Below are 24,618 nucleotides of genomic sequence, written 5' to 3' on the forward strand. Positions count from 1 at the left end.
TTCGCGCAACTTTCTTCTTTCTTCTTCTGTCAACCGAGAGAAGTTGCCTCAAGATTCTTGCGCGTACCTTGACTCTCTTCAACCGGAGTCTTCGTCACTCTACCACCGCTCGTTCTCTTCTACTCCACCTACTTCTCCTCTGTTCAATGCACCCAACCCCCTTTCACCTCTAAAGGGGCGTTCTCGTTCAGTTTCCGCTGAGCTTGGCCATCTGAAAATGGCTTTCAATTTTGGGTCATCTGCCAGCCCCGCTGGTGGAGGCGCATCAACAGAGCTCTTGGACATCTTCACAGATGTATGCCGCCCCGCCACAGCTTTCGCATCATCTTGATATCAAGTTATTTCTGACTCACGGAATAGGATTTCGGTTTCAAAGGTCTCTCCGGTGACGCGAATATCCGCCTCCTTCCCACTCCTTGGCCCCAAGACGCACTTCCTTCCCCGAATACCTCCCTCCTAGCCGTCGCGCAAAGCAAAGGCATCGTTGTTGGCGCTGGCCCCGATTGTCTGGCTGTTGCAACTACAGATTCTATCAGAAAAGCCATCCAAGCTTCTACCGGGGAAGAAAAGGCGAAAACAAAGCCATTCCAACCACAAGCGACGATCCCGCTGCCGGCTCGCCCAACCCATGTCGCCTTTACTGCAAGTGACGATGCGTTGATTCTGGCGACAGAAAACGGTTCTCAAATCACAGTCTTCCAGACGGATCATTTGCTACAGGGCAATGCACAGCCAGCGCTATCAGTCCCGACAAATGGCGTGTCGATACGATCACTTGCTCCTAACCCGGATCCTGCCTCGACCTTTGTTGCCTTGGTCACCACCAATGGTGAACTTATGGTTGCGGACCTGAAGGCTGGGAATTTGATCTCCGGCGTGAATGGCCCAATTCTCCGAAATGGTGTTAGCTGCGTCGCGTGGAGCAACAAGGGAAAGCAGCTTTTGGCTGGTTTGGCGGATGGAACTGCAGACCAAATGACCCCAGATGGGACTAAGAAGGATCAACTTCCTCGTCCCTCGAACTTGGAAGGTGAATGTCATGGTAAGATATTGCACTATCATTAGCCGATTGCTTTTGCACTGCTCATACTTTTGTAGTATCGTCTATCGGGTGGCTGGAAAATGATGTCTTCTTCATGGTCTATACCCCAAATGCTCCGGAAGACGATATGGGAATTCCGCCTTCCTTCTTTTACATCATCACGCGACGAAAGCAAGCGCCATTCTTGATCCAGAAGTTTGAGGAGCTTTGTTCAACGATAGGATTCTCGATGAAACGCGCACCAGCATACCAATTCATCGTTCGACTGCGAGACTACAAGCCACATTTGAAAGATGTGTTGATGGTCGCGTCAACTGCCTCCAGTGATGTTGGGCTCGTCGTTCGATCCGAAAAAGAGCTGGATAACAATCCCGCCGGCCAATTTGCGGCAGTCAGTGTTAATGATGACACCAAGAGGGCATCTGTTCCCTTGTCGGATAGCGGTGATGAAACATCGGTGATTGGATTTGCACCCGACCTGTCTAGCAGCGAGAATGTTCTTTCACCTTTGCCGGGAGAGGACATTCAGGAGAGTGCAACCCCTCTACCAGCACTATTGCTCCTGAACAATGAAGGCATCCTCTCGTCTTGGTGGTTTATCTACGCGGAGTCTATCCACCAGGGCGTTCCTTACTCTGGCCTTGTTTCAGCCAGCCAGCCATCACAGACGCCCTCTCAGCCCGCTATCGCACCCTCACAACCGGCAGCTACCCCCGCTCAACAGCAGCCCGCTTTTGGTCAGTCCTCATTTGGCAGCCCGTCGCCCTTCGGTGCATCCGGATTTGGGAAGCCCTCGGGTGGTGCTACATTCGGAAGTCCCTCCACGATGGGAGCTACAGCGTTTGGAAAGCCATCTGCACCGTCATTTGGAAGCCCTTCTGGCCTAGGTGGCAATGCGGCGCCGGCATTCGGGAAGCCTTCATTCGGTGATGGAACTAATTTTGGCCAAACCAGCTCCCCTGGACAGTCGGTGCAATTTGGTAAGTCAGGATTCGGTGCGCCAAGCTCGTCTTCGCCGTTTGGACAGCCTAGCACCTCTGGCAAGAGTCTCCTAGGTTCTGGTGCGGGTACAAGTGGTGGTGGATTTAGCTCTTTCTCAGGAGGGACCGGAGGAGGCGGGTTTGCTGGATTTGCAGCTGCAAAGCCAGTAGAGTCACCGTTCGCCAAGGCTTCCGGTGAGAATGCATTTGCAAAGGCGTCCGTTCCCTCGCCTTTTGGAGCAAAGCCTTCAAGTGACACAGCTTTCCCTCCGGCACGGACTACCGAAGTGAAGAATGCCTTTGGTTCTGAGGCTAAAACTGGATTTGGATCTGCTGGGGGTTTCGTTCTTGGTTCCTCTTTCAAGGGTGATGGTACGGCTGTTAATGACCTGCCTAAACCAGAGAAACCTTCATCGGGTGCTCTATCCTTCGGCGGATTCGGGGACTCGATCTCCGTGTCGGATAAACCAAGTACCCCCGCAGAGTCCATGGATGACTCGGAAGACGCCACTGCGGCTCAGCCAGCAAAGGTCGAGCCCGCCTCGCTATTCGGCCTCCCGAGCAAACCTGCGGCCCCGGCTCCATCTTTGTTTGGCGCACAGACAACGCAGCCGGCAAAGTCACCTCCTCTTGAGACAAACAAGTCGACCTCAGGATTCTCAATGTTTGGTACCACTACTGCTGCTTCAGCACAGTCCTCCTTCCAAACCTCATCGCAGACTCTGGTTACCAGCCCTGCCTCTGCACCTTCCGATGTAACGGTCACTCCAAAAAGGGAGCCCTCTGCTACAACCCCAATATTTTCCTCGCTTGAGGCACCGTTGCCTCCCGATCCAACGAGCAGAGCTAGCTATGCGCCGGGAGATACATCAGCTTCTTCGAACGCCTCTAAAAGCTCGGTTGAGGACGCGCCCCTTCCCCCGGATTTCATCACCAAGAAAACGCCTACTCCCCGATTTGACGATGCTCCCCTCCCGCCAGACTTTGTCACTCATAAGAAGCCTTTGCCAGAGGTAGAGGACGCGCCGCTGCCTCCGGATTTCGTGACTAAACCCATTAAATCGGAGAGCCATCCTCCTGGGATTCCTGACGAGGTCCCTGAAGACGCGCCATTGCCGCCTGACCCGGTTGTTTTCAAGGCAGAGGACACGCCCGCAGAGGAGACTGTGCCAATCCCTGATGGCTCAGACGCGGAATCTCAGGACGCTGACGAGTCTGACTTCAGCGATAGTGGCGAGGAGATTACGCACGACGATACCAAGATTCCCAGCCCCAAGTTGTCGGCGGGGACTTCGTTTGGCGGCCTATCCGATAAGAGCTCTACGGGTGGATTCTTTAGTGGGTTCTCGAAGACCGCACCCAAAGAAGAGCCTAGCCAGCGTCCGCGACAGCTGTTTGGTGAAATTTCCAAGCAGCCCGTCCTTCCGCCCCCAGGACCAACCACACGATCTGGTCGTGAGCCCTTCCGCTCACCTAGCCCTACTCGCATTAGCTCACAAAAGATCACAATGTTCTCTCGAAAGCCCGAGGCTCGTCAGGCTGGAAGTGCATTGGCCTCAAGAAAGGCTTCGTTGACCCAGATCGCACAGCGTGAAGGGCAGATCAGGAAACCTAGTGACGCTTCCCGACAAGAGCGTGCTCGTGTTGAGGCGGCCGCCCTGCGTCGGGCCGAGGAAGAGGTTCTTGCCCTTTCTGATGATGACGAGGATGAGAGACTCCGTGCTGATCTTGCTCGCCCGGTTGAACCTGTTGCTACGCTTGATCCGTTCCTCCCTCATCAGAACTACACTGGGGACACTGTCAAGCCTGGGATTCCAGGTATGATTGAACGACTGTACCGGGATATCAACTCCATGGTCGACACTTTGGGTATCAATGCTCGGTCGTTGGAATCGTTCCTCCTTTTCCAGCAACCTACCAAAGGTCCCGACGCAGACAAATGGGTGCACATCTTGAGCGGCAACGACCCCGCTAATGTCCTGGATGAGGAAACATTCCTCCAGGATATCAGCAACTTCGAGGACGTTGTTGCGGCGATCGCCCGGTCCCTTGATGAACAGCGCCTTCAAGGCGTGGAGGACAAGTTGGACGATTGCCGAGAGTTGCTCACAAAGGAGATCGTGACGCTGCGCAGTCAATTCGCCGGTATTCGCAAGACCCTTGACGCGCTGACTGACACTGGAGTGATCCTGTCTGCTCCGCTTTCTGCTGAACAGGCGACTCTTCAGCACGATCTGCGGACCGCGTTCACAAGTTTACAGGCGAAAATGGCCGAACTTGAGCAGGGCGTCTCCATGCTACGGGCCAAGATGGCCGATATTCCCCGCCCCGATGGAGCTGGCAGCGGTTCCAGGAAGCGACCTACCGTGGAAGCCGTTGCTTCAACTATTGCTACCATGATGAGTATGGCTGAAAGCAAGAGCAGCGACATCGATGTTCTGGAGTCTCAACTCAAGAAGCTCGGTGTTGACACGTCTTCGTCTCGTCCTGCAAGCCGCGAAGGGTCGCCCTTCGCTACCCCCCGCAAAAATGTCGGACGCTTCCCTGCCACACCGGGCTCCCGCGGCTCTATTGATGGCAGCGCCTATCACACCCCCGAGTCTGCTTCCCGCGGCGCCAACTTCCGGACAAGTATCAACGGCTCGGCGAAGCACAGCCGCCTGCGGAGTGTTGATATCGCGGGTCCCATTTCTATCCGCGAAGAGACTTCGCAGTGGAAGGCCAAGGCTCAACGCCGAAAGCAGTTGGTTGGTAATTTGAAAGATGCTATTGAAAAGAAGGAGAGTAAGGTTCGCGGAGTCGATGATTTCTAAAGTTTGGGGCATTTGGACTACTTGGGAGGAAGAAGACGTGAGCCTTTGATGGATCCCGTTTTCCTTCTCATAATTTGGCATACGGGACTTTGCTTTTGATTCGATATTTTTATGTCCCCGGCGTGGTTCTTTTTCATTGGAATGGAGGGCAACAAGATCGGATGCCCATAAGAGATGTACATAGATGCTTCGCTTTTCAAAACTCAATGCTGTGCTTTGTTTTCACTTTCTGGACACTGACATCATTTCGCGGTGTGACATCAGTCCCCTGACTTCGACTCCATCCATTAAGGTTGTTTGTAGCCTCGTAATTCAAAACTTTCCTTACTACCTGCCTCTCTTTCTTCCCCGCACGAAAATCTGCGATGGCCCAAATTAGTAGTGAGTTGATCTTCTTCAAGGTGAAGTGCGATGTTGAACCGGAGGACTCCGCCAGCGACCTGGGCGCGGGCCTGCTCAGGCTGTTCCGCGCCACTCAGCAACAGAGCGGCCACCATAGCTCGGCCTGGGGTCGCACGGTGGAGGAACCGAGTATGATTGTATGGGTGATTGGTGCGTCATATAATGTCATGTTTCTATGAAGGATTGTTACTAAACAAGAATCTATCAGACTGGACGGATGCCCGCTGCTCAATAACCGGGTCACTTTTGAAGCCCTTCCTTGCCGACGAGAACCAACCTATACCGGCAATCTATGCGACTCTCAGCCCACCCATCAGCAGTTCCGACACATTAACTAAGAACCCGGTGACTGAGCTTTGTTTTCTACCAGTCCCTAATAACCTGTCGGCATCCGAGACTCGACAGCTGGACGCTGACTTGATCAACTTACGCACGGCGTTGATCGTCCAGCTACCACAGGCAGCGAGGCCGCGATCGTGGTCAATGGGTCACGTCGACCGGCCGAATACGGTGCAGCATGACAAGAGTCCGAGCGGGCAGGCAAGAATCCACTTGCTCGCCGTGGGATGGGAGAGCATGGAGGCCCATGAGGATGCCAAGCAGACAAAGGAGTTCATCGACGGCATCGCGCCAATTCGAGAGAAACTGCTTCCCCCTGTACCTGGGTTGGAGATGAAACATGTTAGATTCCAGAAAGTCTAGAGAATGGTGTTGCTCCAGGGAATAGAATCAAAGGCCACCGTGGAAGGGTTCCATCGAGTTGAAACGCTGGCCAGCAAGAATCAATGATTGACGGTGAATCGGGCGATGAAAGAAAGATAGACAGGTAGAAATTGGGTGTGGGCTACTGCTAGGGAAGAAGGGCGATAGGGTAGAAGAGCATAGGTGAATTGGTTATTAGGAGGCAGGGATCAGGGCACACGCCTCAAATAAGATACAACAAGAAAAGGTCAAAAACACGTGTGTGAGATTGAGAACAAGGAGAAACAGAATCATCATGAACCACCGTAGACTTTTGGAGCGCGATGCCGGTAAGGCTCCCAAGAGATGAAAAGTTGTTGAACTTAAACGCGGTGCTTTTCGCTTTCTATATGATGGTCAGTATGATAAGGATATACGCGGGGGATCAAAGGCACTGACCGAGTCGCGAGTAAAGCATGTACAAGGCCATCTGGTTGCATTCCTGAGTACCAGTAATGGTCACCAGACGCTCGTTGCTGTTCTCCTGAGGCTCGTTGATCTTGATCACGCTGCCACTCAGGTGGCGTATTTCATTGATCTTGGCACCGCCCTTACCGATAATGGCACCCACCATATCGTTAGGGATGTAGATCTGTTGGGTCAGTGGCTGGCCGGGCATAGCGCCACCAACAGGGGCTGGGGCAGTAGGAGCACCGCCGCGGCCGGCAGCAGGCTGAGGGCCACCCACGTAGGGATTCGGCTGGTGGGGGGCAGCGCCACCGTAGGGAGTGTGCGGGGCCGCACCGTACGGCATGGCGGGCTGGGCAACGGGGGCAGGAGCCTGACCCTGCAGGTAGGGGACGCCGTAGGCACCGGGCTGGCCGCGGTTGGGGTGGGGGTGGTTGCGCTTGAAGGTGTCTGGGTGGCCGTACTGGCCGCCAGCGGGCTGAGGCACGTACGGGACTACCTGCATGCCGCCAGGAACGGCTCCAGCGGGCCCCCCGCTGCGAGTAGCGTAGGCCGAGGCTGCGGGGCCGCCGAATCGCTCCGTCAGCTGCTCGACGAGAGTCACTGCCACGTAGTAGGTTGCGATGTGCACAGCATCGGCGACACCAAGAATGACCAGCGAGCGCTCGGTCGAAAGAGGGAGGCAGGTATCAGAAGCGTTCAAGCGCGCACCGGATGCCTCCTGGATCTCGCGAATACGACTACCACCCTTGCCGATGATGGAACCAATGAGAATGTGGGGGATTAGCAAACGCAGAGGGTACGTCTTGGACTGGGCAGTGGAAGGGGCATCGATTGGTTCATTGTTCAGGGTACGAATGATAAGACCGAAGGCCTATGAGGATTAGCTTCTCAAAATTTCCTGACTCGCGACTGGATGGAACGAAAGACACCTACCTTGGCCACCGCATCCTGGGCGCCGCTCACGGTCAAAATCCGCTCGACGGCGCCCCGGGAGTAGTCGCTAACGGTGCACTTGGCGCCGGACATGCGGCGAATCTGGGACACATTCTCACCTCCCTTTCCAATAACCGTGGCGGCCTCGGGACTGGAGATCACGGCTCGAATGTGGATCCAGCTCGACTCGTCCTGTGGGGGGTGGGTGTCCGACTGGGAACCAGCCCGCTCACCGTGCGAAGCGGTCGACTGAATGGGCTGAGTCTCAGGGTGGCTCTTGCCGTTGGGGGCATCGGGAACAACGGTGTCGCCCTGGGTATCCTTTGAGTCCTCTGCAGATGGGATCTGGTTGGTCGACACCTCGGTCTCGGCCTCGGCCTCGGCGTCACTGCGTGCTACTTTATCAAGGGCGGGGCGCTTGGCCTCCGGCTGGTCATTGGGGCCCGAGGGGGAGGAAGGGTCCTCGAGAGGACGCTTGGTCGATTGCAAGTTGGATGGAGAGGCCGACATTGTAATCACTGTGCTGATCTGTCCGCACCTACGTGAAAAGAGTCGGATATCAAGAATGAAATCTGCTTTCTTCGTTTCTTATGATCGTCTATGTACACCAGGGGTTCCCACAGAAGGTGCTGGTGCTTGGCGACAGGGGGGAATCTGGTGCTGTGAAGAGGCTGGAGGTGGAGAGACGGTGCTGGTGCCGACGGAAGAAAGGGCAGAGCAATGGTGATGGATGAAGCTCGTCAGTTGAACAGCAAGGGGAGCTTCACGGGATATTCTGCCGGGGATTGTTCGAGGGTAGAAAGCGAACAGAATGGAAGGGAGATGAAGGGTGTCGGTGTTGGATGCGACGGGTAGGGAGGTCCAAAGCAGGAAACCAGGGAATGCGCGATCTGAACGACAGCTGCCTCCAGACGTGTAATTCACAAGAGGAAGCCTAGAAGGACAATAGGAAAGGGGACGCTGGGATGAAAGGGGATGAGAAAATGAGAGAAGTCGTATGAGGAAGAAGGCGAGGAGGTGAGGACAAGAAGTAGCCACGAGGAAACGAGGATGAGGTGAAGTTGGGTTGGCGAGTTGTTGAGTCACGTGAGACAGGGGCAGGCGGTGGGGACACTTGGAGATGGCAGTAAGCATCTACTCAAAAGAAGACCGTTGTTTACAATTAACTTGTAAGTATAATTCGATCTTCTTTCCTATCCCCGTTCTACTGTAGTCTCATCTCCTATCTCATCTCTTATAGTTAATCGGTCTATTTCGCTATCTAGAGGGCTCGAACATCCTTTACGACTAGATACTAGATACACCATACAACTCGATTATACGACGGAGTAGAATTTCCTCAATCTAATCATTAAACAAGAATATATAAAAGACGTATCAAAAGACGTATCAAAGAATCATTGATAAATTTACATAAGATACATCTTTCAAAATTAGTAGGCCAGGTTAGAGAGGCTTTTCTTCTACAATTTGGAACGCGGGACCTAAGGTATTCGCAACCCCTTATTGAAGGACTGTATATAGCCATGGTTTTATGCCAGACTACCGCGTGACTGTGGACGACCTATTCTAGAAAAGGACATAAACAATTTAGTTATCAGAGATCGAACCTTAGCGCAAGCAAGCCTTTCTCCGGAAGAGAGTATGCTAGAGATGAATAGTTATTATTTTAGTAACTAACCAACCTTCAAGACTTGATGACCTAATCACTCAACGGCCGACTGGCACATCACATGATATCAACGCGTCGCGAATGTTTGGCAGGTTGACCATTGTTCGAGTCGCCCAGCTTTCGATCTTTGAATACAAACAGGGCATGGCTCACAGCAAACATGGAAATATCAGAGGAAACCGTGCAGAAAATTCAGAAATTCGTTCAGAACCGACAGGCCGCGGAGAAGGAGTCCTCCACAGAGCCGTTTAGTCCAACGGCCCTGCATGCATATGCGCGACGCCTCGATGGGACCCTACAACAGCTTCAAGAGCAAGTTCGTCGACAAGAGGATGAACTGAAAAAGGTGTGTGGAGCCCCTTGGCGAAAGATATGTATATAGCTGACATTTAGGGAAACTTTCAGCTCCGAGAAAGTCGTGGTTCTCATGGTCTTCTGGACAATCATGACGACACTTGGGTGCGCGTTTCTCAAGCTCGACGCGCCAAAAGGGCATATGAATCTATGGTGCTAGCCGAGGATGACCTGCCAACAACAGACTCCGTCTTGCCTGCACTAATTGCGACGGACGAGACTTTCCAGCTCATCAAGGAAGGCAAAATGTCCATTCTGGTTACTGCAGACAGACTTTCTGCAGATCGCGAGCGCTTCCGCATCGAAGAAGCCAATCTTCGTGATTCACGCGCCATTTCCACTGGACTTCGAGAGCGAATTCAACGGATACGCAGTGTCAATATCCGAAAGCAGGAGCAAACACCTTCCCAAGTAGCACGGGAGGTTGTTCGAGAACAGAAAAAGAAGAACCAAAGTCTGGACCGAGCATCTGAGGATCTCAAAAAGTCGCTGGACAAATTCATTGATGAGTCTCTAGCGCCGATGCTCGCGGCTGAAGACCTCGGTGGTCCCACTGTCGGTGATGCCCTTGAGGTGTCCGACGCGACGTTGAAAGCGGGTTACACTGCCCATGGGAAGCCCAAGAAACCAAAGGAGACCCCTGTGCAAGAAGATGGGAATCAACAGCGAATTGACCAATTCCTTCGTCGCAGCACGGATGGTTCGAACCCGACAAACAAACGCGAAGCTTCGGCGACGGAGGCGCATGAGCTACTCCATGCTCTGCTTGAAGCTGGGACATCGTACATCGATTTGAAACGAGATTCAGCAGCCTCCCGGTTCCTTGTGCGAGCAAAAGTGGCTCAGTTCCACCCACGAGATGCGAGACGTTTACGACTAATCGATTTTGGCCGATCACTTGGTGATTAAGCTTGATGAGCGCTATGGAATTTTCCAAACGGAATGTGGTCATTATGTCTACGTATATCCTGTCCTTAACCTAACGTAATACTTTACAAGACACCACAAGAGAGTATTCCTCGAACCATGGGTAATCGCAACCCTGAAATCGAACATGAGAAACGCCTTTAGATGCTCCATGCGTAGACAACAAAGAACGCCGAGTCGTGAAATTTGGAGAAAGAAAGGGGGGGGGGGGGGGGGAGGGAGGGGTAGAAAGGGTAAAAGAATTTCAGATGGGCATCATTCCAATCGTGGATTTGGAGGCTTTGGCATTGGCGGTTTTTCGAGGTGCAGCTGAAGACCTACTGGGAGCACGATCACCGCCGGACTTGGCTCTGGATCGGGCTCCCTTGGCTTTCCAGGTGCCGGTGGAACCACTATTCTTTCGTCGAGGTCGCTTCGCGTATGAGCGTTTGCCACCCTTTGAGCTCGACGCTGCATGGCCAGGCTCATAATCATCACCTGGATCAAGTCCTGGTGACGGCGCGGGAGGGAAATAACGGCTAGTGATGTTGTCGGGAGGATTTTCCATAGGATAATCGAGATCAAGAGTCGAATTTTGATCCACAAAAAGGTCATCATCACTGTACTCATCGCTGCTGCTAAGGTTGATGACGTTGTGATGGTTGGGATCAGGAACAATGCCATTGCTTTCTTCCTCATCCTTTAATTCGTGGTAGCGGCGCCGGGCATTGTCCACCAGTCTCAAGATCTGACGGCCATAACGTTTCACCTTGTCAGAGTCGATGCCGGGAATAGCAGAAAGCTCTGGGAGGTCTGTAGAGAAATCAGTGTCGATACCCTATCAGTACGAGCTCTATTGTCAAACTTACTCTTCGGAAATGAGATCGCCATATCTCGCAAGATATAGTCGGGGAATGGCTGGGATCGAAGGCCCTTCTCCACAACAATCTATACGAAATGACAGTGAGTACGATGAAACAACCAGAAGCACACGCTGGGCTCTTACCTCCTGCAAATACCTCTTTGCGGTCACTTCGAAGTCCTCCACAACGGCACGATGAAGATGATCCAGTCGCTCCATCTTTTGATCAATTGTGATGGGAGGTCCCACTTCATGACCATTCTCATTCCGTGGCCTGCCCGCGACTCGGAGAGGCTCAAAGCCATCACTCTCGTCGTCGGTTGAAGAGTTGTCGACGCGCCTGTTTCGCTGTTGAGATCGAGCCTGACGGCGGTCATGGGCGGATTGGATTGGGGATGACACCATTGTGGATTGAGGATAAGCCTGGGTGCCCGACTTTGACGTTTGCGCTGGTCGTGCCGCTGCCTTGCTTTTGCCTTTGGGGGACACGCGTACTTGAAGTTTCAACTGACGCTGGCCGGTTTCAAATTCCGTCGCACGTCGACCGAGTTTGACGTATTGAACAGCAAAATCCTTCCCATTGATGACATTTTCTTCCGCTAGAGCATCCTCCCCAAGTAAACGGTAGAAAAGTCGCTCTGCTTCACCTCGATCCAGGTCAGACCCCTTCCCGTACCATGGAATGTTCTTGTGCGAAGGGGACTTGGCCCTTTTCAAGTCACCACGTAGAATATCCACGCAGTAAAGCACAGTCACGTTCTCCCCCTTTTGGCCCTTTTCATTGGTTTGGTTTTGGAACCAGCGAACGATGTTAATGATCCAAGCAGCATGCTGAGAGAAGTCATGAACTTCAAACACCAAATCAGATTTGCAATTATCACAAGAGTTCCCACAGTCTTCGCGACGGAAATATTCATTGAAATAGGCGAGGACTTGCACACGTCTGCAATCACTGCGATTTTCGCAGAACTGAACGACGTTGCGAAGCATGTGCTTTTGCCGGGCTTTCTGCTCGTAGCTGCCATCGCCTTCGTCAATCATGCGCTTAAGAGTGGCAGCGTCCTTGTACCCGTAGTAGAGGTAGCAACCAGAACGTTTACCATCCCGACCAGCACGTCCAGTCTCCTGATAGTATCCTTCCAAACTCTTCGGAATGCTGTGGTGCATGACAAATCGTACATCAGGCTTGTCAATGCCCATTCCAAAGGCAATGGTGGCAACAATAATATGTGATTTACCACTCTGCCACTGGTTCTGCACCTTGGCTTTAGCCTCAGATTTCATGCCAGCATGATAATGTGCGGCCTTGAGTTTGTACTTTTTGCGAAGGTCATCAGCCACTTTCTCACATGTCTTGCGCGACAGACAGTAAACGATTCCACACTGGTTTTTGTAAGACGTTGTGATCGTTTCGGCGATGCTGGCGAGCACTTCATCGTTCTTCCCTTTAGGCCGCACCTCGTAGGTCAAATTCGGCCGGTTGAAGGACTGTAAGAAGACCTCGCATCCGGTCATCTTGAGATTATGAATAACATCTACCTTGACATTCTCTGTTGCCGTAGCAGTCAGAGCCATAACAGGCACACCTGGCAACTTGGCTCGGACTTCACCCAGTTCCTTGTAGTCTGGTCGGAAGTCATGTCCCCACTGGCTGACACAATGGGCCTCATCAATAACCAGTCGTGCAAGCTTTTTCCGGTGATGAAGGTTCTCGAGAGCCCTGACCAAAGTCTGGTTCTTGTTGATCATCTCTGGTGTGATATACAACAGCTCCAAGCCTTCCCCATCCCCGTTGGACAACTGACCAAGTATCCATGACCGCTCGGTCTTGTCTGATTCACCATTCATCAAGAAGGCCTTGATGTTCAACTTTCGAAGGTGATCCACCTGATCTTGCATCAAACTCAGTAGCGGAGAGACAACCAGTGTCACGCCATGTGTACGGCCGCTCGTAACGATAGAAGGAAGCTGATAGCACAGAGACTTGCCACCGCCGGTTGGCATCAGGACGAAAGTGTCCTTGCCGCCAAGAGTTGCATCAATAGCTTCTAATTGATTTGGACGAAACCCACGCAGATGGAATCTGTCTTTCAGCACTGTTTTCACTTCCTGTGACCATGGATGGTTAGACCAGAAATTGCTACGGCCAGGTGACTTCTTCGGAGGAGGCATAGGCATGCGAGATGTGTTTCCAGATGTCTCTGCAAACACCTTGCGGTTCTGTGTGGACTCCCGAACAGGCACCTGGGGTTGATTTTCAAAACTCCCAACCACTTCCAGCATCTCATCGTCGCTGTCGCTCCAATCGAATTCGTCGAAGTCAATTGTTGGCGAAGCCATGGTTCGCGAGACAAAGGATTCTCCATTTCGAGGTCGGTTAATCTGGTCAGGTACCCATGTACCTTCCTGGACGTTCCCCGAGCTCGAAAGAGAGGGCTGGGGTCGTTGATACACAGGCGCTGGCTCTCTCGAGGTCAAGTGTTCAGACTGCCCCCTGGACAGTGAGACGTGACTTGGCGCATCTTGGCAATCTGCACCAAGCTCTGCGGCAAGATCGAATATTTTGGCTCGTGGAAGAAGGTCGCGTATCTTGCATTCTACCTTCTCCAGCTCTGCCTCGACTGCTCGGCTTTCAGAAAGTTCCGGAAGAGTGGTTGGATCTAAGCCCTGAGAGATTACACGCATGACATCCCGCTTGAGGGTTTCCTTGCGAGCGGAGCAATCGTTGTGTGAATGCTTCTGTCTTTGCAATGACTCAATTGCTTGAATCTGCGAGACGAGGTCTTTGTTTGCGGCAATCAATTCCGGTGCTGGTCGACCCGCCATCGCCTGTTCGTAGACGACCTCAGCGTTCTTCTGAAGGATTTGCTGTAACCGTTGAATCGCCTTCTCTAGGACCTCCGAAGAAAGAGCCATAAACTTGAGGATGTTCTCATCTTTGGCTTGTGAGCTTGGCACCGTTGTTCCTAAAGTGGGCGGCTGGGGCTTTGAGGGCTTCTTCTTCGGACTCTTATCTTTGCGTGCTGCTTGTCGTTCAACATCTGGCTCCGACGTATCCTTCCCATCATCCGTAGGGCTCACTGCAGGGAGCTTTGGATACAGCCCTGTATTGGCATCAATGATCATATCGTCGTCATTGAGCCAACTATCACCAAACAGGTCTTCTTCATCAGAGTCCGCAATTTCTCGCTTTCGGCTCCTCCGCGGAAGGTCTGGCGAACTGGGCTTGTCAAGTTTCACTCCGTTTGAACGGTCTACCCGACTGGTTCGACTCGGTATCTCCGGTATAACGTCTTTTGAAATGGAGGGTTTGTTGGCTTTCAGAGGCGACCGTACTTTGTTCGCATGTTTCGAAGGCGAAAGGAGATCCGAAGTGTACTCATCGCTTTTCCGTTTCTTTCCTCGTTTCTCAAGTGAGGGTTGGCGCGATGCAGAGTCCTCCGTCCACAGGCGTCGTGATTCTCCTAAGTCGAGGTTTGAAGTTGAAGGTAGGAATCGATCAGGGTCTCCAGTCAGATCAATAGACTCGATCGCATCAAATGGGGACGTTGCGGGTTTGCGGTCTGATCGAATTGGAGTGGCTTTTGATCGCGTGCTCTTAAAGGACGACGCGGGCGGCTCGAGGAACGACTCTGTTGGTAGAAACTTCGCGTTAGGCCCGCGATTTGTTGACTATTGGAAAACGAGCATACCTTGAACTACACTTCTTGACGAAGAGGGCTTTTTGATCGTTGTGGGTGAACTCGGTGGCCGTGTATCGCCTCGACTGAGCATTCGAGGTTTGCTCTCGGACGACGGCGCGAGCATGAGTCTTGCCATATTCTCATCTTTCACGTCATCAGCATCCTCCAAAAGTTGGTCTAGAAACTCGTTTTCGTCGGATGGTGGAGTGGGTTGCTGCGAGACGCGACTGCCGGGATCAATTGGTGGGTTGTCGGTGGACAACGTGGGGTACAGCGACGGCCCTTGTTTCAGTAGCCATTTGAGGTGTAGGGCGAGATTATTTTTCGTCATGGGGGTGTGCGTCGCTCATGGCCTTCATCTGTTGACGTTCTTCGTTGTCTGGGTGTCTGATCCGAATTGTCGATGCTCCGCGCCGTCGGAAGCCTATCGACGCGTCTTGCACGTGAGCGGTCAAGTCCAACTGATAAGAAGCGAAGGGGCTGGCCTCGAGCGCATCACTAAGCCATATATTCCAACATAAATCTAGTTCAATTGTATCAAGTTCAAAATCAAGATGAATAGTTTCTTCGTAATCGTAAAATTTTTCTATCTCTGTGTGTTTTCAGCATGGTGATCTGAACAAACCGCATCTCAGCTATAGTGCGATAAGTGTGTATGTGGGGAAAAGCTTTTTAACATATGCCCCGCGGCCCAGACAAAATATTGATACATCCAAAAAAATCTACCCAACAGGCGACAATTCACCATGGGCAAGAAAAACAAGAAGTCTGTCGAGCACAAGGAGCGTGTGGCAGCCAAGCAGTCCAAGAAGACTGCCCAGAAGGAGAAAAGGTCGAAAGCGAAGGGCAAGGATGTCGATAGCGACGCCGAGGATGCCGACCTCGATGCGATCCTCGCCCAGTATGCTGAAGAGCAGGCCAAATTCTTGAAGGTCACAGAAGTGCCATCGGGTCCCCCGGCACCGAGGTCTTCTGCTACTGTCCTTGCGTCTCCATCAAACCGGAATGAGATTCTGCTTTTCGGCGGAGAGTACTTCGATGGAACCCATGCGACGTTCTTCAACAATCTCTTCGTGTACCAGATTGATCGGGGCGAGTGGAAGGAGGTGACGAGTCCCAATACTCCTCTCCCTCGGAGTGGACATGCGTGGTGCCGCGGAGGTAATTCCGGAGGCGTGTACCTGTTCGGAGGTGAGATTCTATTCTATGGATCAAACTTTTCTGTGACAGACCTGACTGCGACTAGGAGAATTCTCGTCGCCCAAGCAGGGTACTTTCTACCATTATAACGACTTTTGGCATCTGGACACGGCTACTAGAGAATGGACTCGTCTTGAGACCAAGGGTAAAGGCCCTCCTGCAAGAAGTGGCCACCGAATGACCTACTACAAGGTATCCCCTCGCGCAGAATATGTTTTCGCACAACATGGATCTAACTAAAGATCTAGAACTACATCGTTCTCTTCGGTGGATTCCAGGATACTTCCCAGCAGACAAAATATCTGCAGGATCTCTGGATCTACGACTGCTCCAAGTATGCCTGGTTCAACCCCACTTTGACAACGGCCTCCCAGAAACCCGACTCTCGATCTTCATTCTCATTCTTGCCCCATGAAACTGGTGCCGTGATCTATGGTGGCTACTCCCGAGTCAAGGCCGCCAGTGGTGCGGCCGGCAAGCAAGGCAAAGGTGGCCCTCAGAAAATGACCCTCCGACCCATGGTCCACCAAGACACTTGGTTCCTGAGAATCACTCCGCCGGAAACTGAATCGGCAGCAGCCTCGACAGGTCCAGCTATCCGTTGGGAGCGGAGAAAGAAGCCTGCCAACACACCCAACCCACCGCGCGTGGGTAGCACCATGGCTTACCACAAGGGCCGCGGAATTATGTTCGGTGGTGTTCACGACGTCGAGTTGACCGAGGAGGGCATCGACAGCGAATTCTTCGACACATTATTTGCTTGGACCACGGACCGCAATCGATTCTTCCCATTAACTCTTCGTCGCCCACGCGCGGCAGGCAAGAAGCAGCAAGCCAACCAAGCAAACAAGTCTCGCAATCGTGGCAAAGCAGACGAGGAAGAGCTCCTGCAGAATCTGAAGGCATTAGAAGCGAAGCAGGGACTTCGCGATGAGGACGACGATGATGATTTCATGCAACTGAGCACACCAAAGACCGAAGAGGAGCCTGTTGAGCCGGCAAAGCCTGCAATTGTTCGATTCGAGATGCCCCACCGGAGATTCAATGCTCAGCTTGCTGTACAAGATGATACACTTTTCATTTATGGTGGCACGTTTGAAAAGGGTGACCGAGAATTCACATTCAATGATATGTATTCGATTGATCTGGTCAAGCTCGATGGCGTGAAAGAACTGTTCTACGTCGAGCCTGAGAACTGGAACCTTCTGGACGAGGCAGACAGCGATGAGGAGATGGATGATGATGAGGACGAAGAGGATGAAGACATGGATGAGGAGGGAGCGGATGCTATGTCTGTGGATACTTCTTCACCCGCACCCACGGAGGTGACTGTGCCCTCGGTCACTCAGGGCATGGAACAACTCGAGGTGGAGGAACAAGAATCAGACCTGCCCGTCGACACTCGTCCACAGCCTCGCCCCTTCGAGAGCTTACGAGAGTTCTACAGTCGAACCTCCGAAGACTGGCAGAATATACTTCTCGAGGCTTTGAGGTGGAAGGGCCAGGCTGAGGATAAAACAGTGAAGGAGTTGCGAAAGGGGGCTTTCGATCTGGCGGAAGAGAAATGGTGGGATAGCCGTGAAGAGATTATGGCATTGGAGGATGAACAAGAAGCTGCGGGCATTGGAGAGGTTGTTAGCATGAACGACCGCGCCGAAAATATGGGTGGAGCAGGTCGTCGTCGGTGAGAACCTGAAAAGATTGTAGATTCTCGTCAAAATGAATTTTCGTTGTATCATCTTGGATCACATGGTTATATATGCTACCTCATTAAAATGCTTGATGATACATATTTTTTTTGCGCCACTTGATGACCGTGATTCGCATCTAGAGTTGAGCTACCTCAGCGAGAACTCCAGTCACCAGCTCCAAGTCTCTTTCAACATCAACCCTCCAATTCGAGATTGCAATCCGAGTCGCGGGAGCACCGTCCCAGCTGGTCCCAGACACAAACATTCTCGAGGTATCGTTTATCTTCTTTGACAGCTCACGGTTCAGGTTATCATCCTTGGCACGGAACAGGACACTCATAAAGGTCTGGTCGAGAAGCTCTGATTTGGAAGATGCCTCTGGCAACGCTTTATATTGTGGGTGATCAAAGATCCACTCGTTAATCCCTCGAGCAAGGCGGATCTGGCGCTGCAACATGTCTCTGTATCCATGCTTCCCATAGGAGAGGAGAGATGCGTAGACCGGCAACGCCCTAAAGCGGCGAGAATTCTCGATTCCAATATTCAACGGCGACGGAATTGCGGGCCCATCCGAGGATCCTGCTGCTAGATAGGCAGCATTGGCATTCTGGAAGACGCTGGCTGCCAGTTCTGGGTGTCGACAGAAGAAAAATCCACAGTCGTAAGGGACATTGAGGAGTTTGTGGCCGTCTCCAGTGATCGAGTCCACTAGTTCAAGTCCCTCGCTTCCCTTTTTAACCGTTGCAAACTCCGGGCTGTCGTCCAAGATGCGACCGAATACTCCAAATGCCCCGTCTGCATGAACCCACGCCCCGTACTTATCACACAACTGGCGAATCTGCAACAACTGTTCCTTTGTCGTTGCAAAGCGGCCAGTGTTGACTTCTCCAGAGGAGACGGCCACGATACTGACTTTGTCTGCTCTTGCTAATTCCTTCTCTAGCTGTTCGATATCAAAGTGAAGCGGGTTGTCGGCACAGCATACGTTGTGTACATTGGCACGGCCGATACCCAGGATACCGGCTGCTTTCACCAGGGATGAATGAGGCAAGGTCGATAGCACCTGGACTCCAGAAAGTCCTAGAGCATGCAATACCTCGAATAAACCGAACTCTCCGACACTGTCCACTTGGACTCCCTTTCTCTCCGCGGCTTTGCGCAGAACATATTCACGGCCACATGCCAAGCCGAGGATGTTGCTTGCAGTAGCACCCGTGGTGAAGGTGCCGTTGTGCCACATGGATCGATCTAGTCGCATAAGATCCGCAAGAAGACCTAGCGCGCTGAACTCGACATCTGTGACGATGGAGTGGTTGGTGAGATGTACTTGAACGTTTTGGTCGTAGGCAGACACCACATTATCGGCGAAGAGTGCAGCTGGCGTGGCTCCACCAGTGATGAAGCCATAGTAGTTGGGACTGATACTACCTCCGTTGAATGCTGGGACAATATCATCCAAAATGTGCCGCTGAACAGCTTCAAGGCTAGTACCGGTAGCTGACAGTGTCGTAGGAAGAGAAGCCCGCGCCCGAGCTAAGCTGTCTTTGCTGGGGAGTACACCGGATTCCCATTTGCCCTGGGCCACTTTCCACAGATCTTGTACGATTTGTTCCTGCATTGTTGATCAGATATCACTTCAGGTATATTTGGCTCAGGTGGGTGACGGGGGCTAGATCTTTATTTATAATCCGGTCGGGATTTGCACTGTGTTCGGGATGAAGACTCCGGTTGGACGATCCTGGGAGCTGATGCTGTGGAGCTAAACAATCTTATCTGCCTAGAGGAAAGACTACCATGCGCATTGATTGGCCATGTCCGAAGCTAAGCTCGTTGCAAATGGAGTCGTGGGGGGGGAGGAGGAGGTTGAGTCCCAGCACGAGGCTGAGGTGGGAGAAGTGTAAGTTCTGGCGACTCTAACAGCGTCCAATGGAACGGCGCTTCTCAGATTCTCCGCAGTCAATCCACTCACTCTCCTCGCCGTTTTGGACCCCAACCATTTGCATGAAAAAGAAATAAAAAGAACATTGACAAAAAATGGCTGCGAAATTGATTGATCGACGTTTCCACAATGTGCCAGGTGTGTATCTGGCTATCTGTATCGCCGAGAGATACGAGAATCGAGACAACTGACCAAATTCTAGGCAAGCTTCGTGTGGCCGAGCTGTTCTTTGATGTGCCCCTTGACTACAGTAAGCCAAGCGACGGCACATTGAGACTCTTTGCCCGAAGCGTCTCGCGTTTGAATAAGCCTGTTGAGCCCGCTAAAGAGGAGCCCAAACTGCCCTGGCTTGTTTACCTTCAGGGGGGCCCGGGGTTTGGATGCGCTGCCCCGCAAAATTACGGCTTCGTTGAGTCAGCTCTCAGCAAAGGCTATCAAGTACGAACCCACTTAAGTCTTTCTGGAATGACTTATGCAATGTGCACTCCGGGTTTGTTTTTACTCATACACTAGATAGGTTCTCTTCCTGGACCAGCGCGGCACTGGCCTTAGCTCTACCCTCACTGCGGGGACCTTGGCTCGTCAGGGGGACGCGATCAAGCAAGCCGAGTATCTGAAAAAATTCCGTGCCGACAACATTGTCCGTGATTGCGAGGCTATTCGGAATTTTTTGACTCTGGAGTACCCAGAAGGTCAGCGCGCATGGAGCATTATCGGCCAAAGCTTCGGCGGTTTCTGCGCTGCCACCTACTTGTCCAAATTGTCTGTCCCCGTCGGTCTATATTTTGATCAAGTTCACATTGTCGAGCCATTTGCTGATTGTCTTTGTTTGATAAAAGCCCCGAGGGCCTAAAGGAGGCTTTCATCTGCGGTGGATTACCGCCTCTTGTTGACAATCCAGACCCAGTCTATGCACGAACTTATGGTAGGCGGTTTGCAACAGTAATAGTTGGGATACTGATTGACTGACACGTCAACAGAGAAGGTGCTGGAGAGAAACGAGGCATATTATGCCAAGTTCCCCGAGGATGTCGAGCGTGTCCGGGAAATCATGCGGTACCTGGCGGCTAACCAGGTTGCCTTGCCCTCCGGCTGGCTGACCCCAGCCCGCTTCCAGCAGCTGGGACTCATCTTTGGCTTCCACGGTAAGTAATTATGAGTACGTATGTTGGAGTATATTGGAATGTATGGTCTAACTGTCAACCAGGCGGACTCGATATTCTGCATGGTACGTATCTACTCTCATAGACACCCGAACAAGAGGCAGCGTACTCACCTTGGCCCTAGAAATTGTCATACGAGTCTGGAACGACCTTGAGATCTTTGGCTCTCTTACAGTCCCAACTCTCGCTGTCATTGATAGCAATGGTGGAATGGATAAGAACATCATCTACGCCATCCTGCACGAGGCAATCTATTGCCAAGGGTAAACAATCCCAGTTCTGGAATCTGGAATGCCTTGAAATGGAATTTACTAATATTTCCCTCACAGCAAACCCTCACTTTGGGCGGCTGATAGACGACGGGGAGAAAACCCTCAGTTCGAAATTTCCGACTCACAAGCCCGGATCTACTTCACCGGCGAGATGGTAAGAGCCCCCAGCTGTTACAATAAAGCCCATAACACGGAGCCATATCTAATATCATCTCATATAGGTCTTCAAAGACATGTTCGACTCGTACACGGAGCTCAAGCAGCTCAAAGAGGTAGCTGATATCCTCGCTACTACCAGCGATTGGCCAGCCTTGTATGATGAGACTCAATTGGCCAAGAACGAGGTGCCCGTGTATGCTGCTACTTACATTGACGACATGTACGTACACTATGACCTGGCTTCCAGTACTGCCGCCAAGATCAAAGGGACGAAGCAGTTCGTCACCAACACCATGTACCACGATGCTTTGCGCAGCAAGTCGAGCGAGGTGATGCGCCAGCTCTTCAACCTTCGTGACGACTCTATTGATTGAACGAGTGTTTGGCCGCGGGATCTAGCTTCTGAGCGTTACTTGTTTAGTTACGAATGCATGCATCATGTTATTTTGCGGCAGTCTTGTTGACTAGATGATCTCAAGTGAAGTAGCAGAATCCAGTTTTGACATACAGAACAGCACACGAATTCCACGAGAATCTTAGCGTCCACTATGTACGGCGGACTATAGGGCAATCTTGCTGAAACTACACAATCCTACTAAGTACGTTCACCGCGTTTTCTACGGCCTTGGGGAAGAGAATTTGGAAGAGAATTTGGAAGTGAAATTGTAAATACCTTTGATTGCATCCTATACCCTTATCTACCATGATCCTCTCCCTGTAGGAGGGGGAAGGCAAGGCAAATAGAGAGGAGAATAGGAAGAAGGACTAGAACAAGAAGATGATTCTGGTCTCCACTCTCTACAGAATCCATTCAATTTAATTCGTAATTACGCGAAGGCTGAGGTTTTGGGGAAGTTGCCCATATAGTCCGCCGTATTATGATTACAAGAAGCTAAAGATGTTATGTACAGTGCTATTTCCGTGAAATTCGGCCAAGGTCCACAAAAGTCTGGAATCCGATCATTCAAATTCGGGCCCGTCGCATGTCGAAAATCTTTCTAGATGCTGTAAGGATAGCCTTTGAGCGCCCTTCCAAAGCATCTTCAAGATATTAGTGGAATTTATCTCCTTGAAGCTGGGCACCATGTTCAGGCCGCTGGACCACCGTTGTATGTACAAAGCGCTCTTCTTCGGGATCCTGCCGAGCTAGCAAGAGTTGAGATATCGGGGATCAAAAAACCTGTCAATTCTGTTAGCCCCACGAAATAATCAAGGCGAATGAGAAAGTACTTACGGCGCCACCAATGATGAATAGCCTTTCTTCCTCTTGCTGTACCCACTGAGCAATTTTACTGGCGCTCTGTACCAACGCGTTTCGATTTGCATTGGGCTCAGCGACACAGTACAGCTCGAAAATCGGGGTCATCCATGCGAATGAGCTCGCGGACCGTGATACACAGTGGTGGACCTTGACGTGGCTATTCTTGGCATGGATACTGGAGTGGATGTTATTGTATACGGACATTAACCTATGTATGAATGTTAGATAACCAACTCAGTCTGATGTGGTTAAGAAGGCTACTAACCTTCGCCTGCGAGAGATTGAGGTAAACTCAGGAGAGTAGGACGACATCGTGAACTGAACGTTCGCCCGTGACTTGTATATGAAATGATGCACTACTGTTCCGGGGACAATGTCGGTGGTAGCTGCGCGCCCCTGGTCAATTGAAGCGGCGATCACCTTCAGACTGCCGCTCTTCTCCATTTGCTATAATTGGGCTTGAGTCAGTGCTTAGACTCATAGGTTTCCCGGTGTGGGCCTTACCTCTATCAGTGAGTCGCGCATCCCTTGCATCTCGAAGAAGCTTTCCTTATCTGGACTGATCAGGACTATAGCGACAGACTCGTCCTTCAAAATGTCCTCATTGTCGTCCACATCGCCTCGAAGATTGAGGAAGCTGACATACATGTATAGGTAGCCGCTGCTGTTGAAGCCAGGTAGACATACAGGAATCCAACTTTCACCACCCCCTGCTTTGATGCCATCGGCCTCAAATATCATGTTGAAGAGGAGTTGCAGATCACCGGGGTGGAGCGAATGTTTCTTCGGCCGTACGACACTCACAAGTCGCCCACCCGCCACCACTAGACCATAGAGCAGATTAGTAGCTTTCGTTTTCAAAAGTGCATTGTTAATTGACTGTCGATGCGCCTTGCGTAGCTTGAGACACTCCAAGGCCGACAGCAATGTAGATGGGGATCCGCGGGTGAAGCTGTCTGCTAATGAAGACAAAAGCGTTTCAGACCCCTGCAATGGCCGCTTCAAGTCGGTAGACGGCCGGACAGAGAACAAGTGAGTGAGGGATGGGAGTGTTAAAGTGGATAAGATTTGCATGTACAAAGCCTCTAGCTGGAGTCGGAGCTGATTACCACTCTCCATCATCCTGCTGATAGCGACAAGATGCAGTGGCCCTCGAGTCACAATGACAAACTTGGTATCCCCAGCAGTAAAGCTCCGGAGACGATCGTTGGATTCTTCGTAGAACGATATGATGGTCTGGACGACTCCGACGTAGGTGGAAATCAGTCCGCCATCACCGTGCCGTGTCCAAATTGGTTTTCCAGCGGCGGAAAGAATCATATAGTGTTTCTGCTTGCTATTCCACCGCCGAATAAGTAAGTCTGCGTTGCTGGCATCTTGATCCAGTTCACCAATGGGCTCAAACTCGTCCATGAAGTCATCGTCATCCACATAATCTGCGGGGAATTCAGGGAAATGAAGCAAGCTTGCTGCATCCGGGTGACCTACAGGCGCCGTCGCGACAAAGTCCTTGAACAGGGCTTCAACGTCGCCTGCGTCACTGTTTGGGATTGAGCTCCGAATGCTCGCAGAATCGCTGGCCTCGCTACCTCTCGGACTTGCCAAGTGGCCAAGGCTAGCTCTTGCTTTTAGCCCTCTAGATAGACCACGCACTGCCAGTGTCGAATAGGCACTACCTCCGGCTTCTGGAGTCTGTGTACCAATCTCCGTCCGGGAAACGGCCGTTGTTGCTTCTGCTTGCAGATTCGCATTCCGCGATGCCGTCTCATCGTTCAATAGACTCAAGGTGTTCGGTCGTGGAGGCAGAGGGGGCCGTGGCCCCTCTGGACTGGGGCTGCGATCCCGAGACTCGGCACGGGAAGGACTGGGAGCTGATAAAGATGTCGAGTTCTCGTGGGTAGGCTCATCGCGGTGGGCGCTCTGAGAGTCTGGTGGTGTTGTAGTCATCCCCGCAATGGGCGTGCGCCTCTGGACGCTATCGCTGGGCGCGGGGAATAAATCATGAGTCCCGCATCGTCGATATCGCAAGAAATCACAGACTTCACCTGAGTCGCTGGGTGTGCTTGTCGGCGTGTGGTATTACGGAGTTGGGGAAACGGTCTGACGTCGATCGGAGAGTCGGCGAAGCTCAAGG

At 51.9% G+C, this 24,618-nt stretch overlaps 9 protein-coding genes across 9 annotated transcripts; 5 read left to right on the forward strand and 4 right to left on the reverse strand.

The window, feature by feature from the left end:
- Window positions 1-217: 217 nt before the first annotated feature.
- On the forward strand, window positions 218-4,835 carry N7458_002175 (FG-nucleoporin NUP159; the record flags this gene model as incomplete). Its single annotated transcript, XM_056905558.1, has 3 exons — window positions 218-295; window positions 361-1,042; window positions 1,099-4,835. 3 exons carry the CDS (start codon window positions 218-220, stop codon window positions 4,833-4,835), a joined length of 4,497 nt encoding a protein of 1,498 aa, XP_056769665.1.
- Window positions 4,836-5,200: 365 nt separating this feature from the next.
- Window positions 5,201-5,939, forward strand: N7458_002176 (uncharacterized protein; the record flags this gene model as incomplete). The annotated part of the gene is made up of 2 exons (XM_056905559.1): window positions 5,201-5,387; window positions 5,446-5,939. 2 exons carry the CDS (start codon window positions 5,201-5,203, stop codon window positions 5,937-5,939), a joined length of 681 nt encoding a protein of 226 aa, XP_056769666.1.
- A 362-nt stretch (window positions 5,940-6,301) lies between these two features.
- N7458_002177 (telomere maintenance protein PBP2) lies at window positions 6,302-7,832 on the reverse strand (the record flags this gene model as incomplete). The annotated part of the gene is made up of 3 exons (XM_056905560.1): window positions 6,302-6,324; window positions 6,378-7,260; window positions 7,323-7,832. The coding sequence occupies 3 exons, from the start codon at window positions 7,830-7,832 to the stop codon at window positions 6,302-6,304; spliced, it is 1,416 nt and encodes a 471-aa protein (XP_056769667.1).
- A 1,322-nt stretch (window positions 7,833-9,154) lies between these two features.
- On the forward strand, window positions 9,155-10,257 carry N7458_002178 (uncharacterized protein; the record flags this gene model as incomplete). Its single annotated transcript, XM_056905561.1, has 2 exons — window positions 9,155-9,340; window positions 9,400-10,257. The coding sequence occupies 2 exons, from the start codon at window positions 9,155-9,157 to the stop codon at window positions 10,255-10,257; spliced, it is 1,044 nt and encodes a 347-aa protein (XP_056769668.1).
- A 262-nt stretch (window positions 10,258-10,519) lies between these two features.
- Window positions 10,520-15,130, reverse strand: N7458_002179 (uncharacterized protein; the record flags this gene model as incomplete). The annotated part of the gene is made up of 4 exons (XM_056905562.1): window positions 10,520-11,067; window positions 11,124-11,202; window positions 11,261-14,748; window positions 14,809-15,130. 4 exons carry the CDS (start codon window positions 15,128-15,130, stop codon window positions 10,520-10,522), a joined length of 4,437 nt encoding a protein of 1,478 aa, XP_056769669.1.
- A 415-nt stretch (window positions 15,131-15,545) lies between these two features.
- N7458_002180 (putative Kelch repeats protein) lies at window positions 15,546-17,687 on the forward strand (the record flags this gene model as incomplete). Its single annotated transcript, XM_056905563.1, has 3 exons — window positions 15,546-15,990; window positions 16,046-16,191; window positions 16,248-17,687. 3 exons carry the CDS (start codon window positions 15,546-15,548, stop codon window positions 17,685-17,687), a joined length of 2,031 nt encoding a protein of 676 aa, XP_056769670.1.
- Window positions 17,688-17,826: 139 nt separating this feature from the next.
- On the reverse strand, window positions 17,827-19,308 carry N7458_002181 (pyridoxal phosphate-dependent decarboxylase family protein; the record flags this gene model as incomplete). The annotated part of the gene is made up of 1 exon (XM_056905564.1): window positions 17,827-19,308. One exon carries the CDS (start codon window positions 19,306-19,308, stop codon window positions 17,827-17,829), a length of 1,482 nt encoding a protein of 493 aa, XP_056769671.1.
- A 416-nt stretch (window positions 19,309-19,724) lies between these two features.
- N7458_002182 (proline iminopeptidase) lies at window positions 19,725-21,597 on the forward strand (the record flags this gene model as incomplete). The annotated part of the gene is made up of 9 exons (XM_056905565.1): window positions 19,725-19,767; window positions 19,832-20,067; window positions 20,147-20,391; window positions 20,469-20,554; window positions 20,610-20,774; window positions 20,837-20,857; window positions 20,917-21,055; window positions 21,122-21,218; window positions 21,286-21,597. 9 exons carry the CDS (start codon window positions 19,725-19,727, stop codon window positions 21,595-21,597), a joined length of 1,344 nt encoding a protein of 447 aa, XP_056769672.1.
- Window positions 21,598-22,394: 797 nt separating this feature from the next.
- N7458_002183 (guanine nucleotide exchange factor MON1) lies at window positions 22,395-24,431 on the reverse strand (the record flags this gene model as incomplete). The annotated part of the gene is made up of 4 exons (XM_056905566.1): window positions 22,395-22,403; window positions 22,458-22,692; window positions 22,750-22,931; window positions 22,989-24,431. The coding sequence occupies 4 exons, from the start codon at window positions 24,429-24,431 to the stop codon at window positions 22,395-22,397; spliced, it is 1,869 nt and encodes a 622-aa protein (XP_056769673.1).
- Between the last annotated feature and the right edge of the window lie 187 nt (window positions 24,432-24,618).

Source organism: Penicillium daleae, assembly GCF_028827525.1.
Source record: "Penicillium daleae strain IBT 16125 chromosome Unknown utg000002l_segment0_segment0, whole genome shotgun sequence".
Classification (NCBI taxonomy): Eukaryota; Fungi; Ascomycota; class Eurotiomycetes; order Eurotiales; family Aspergillaceae; genus Penicillium; species Penicillium daleae.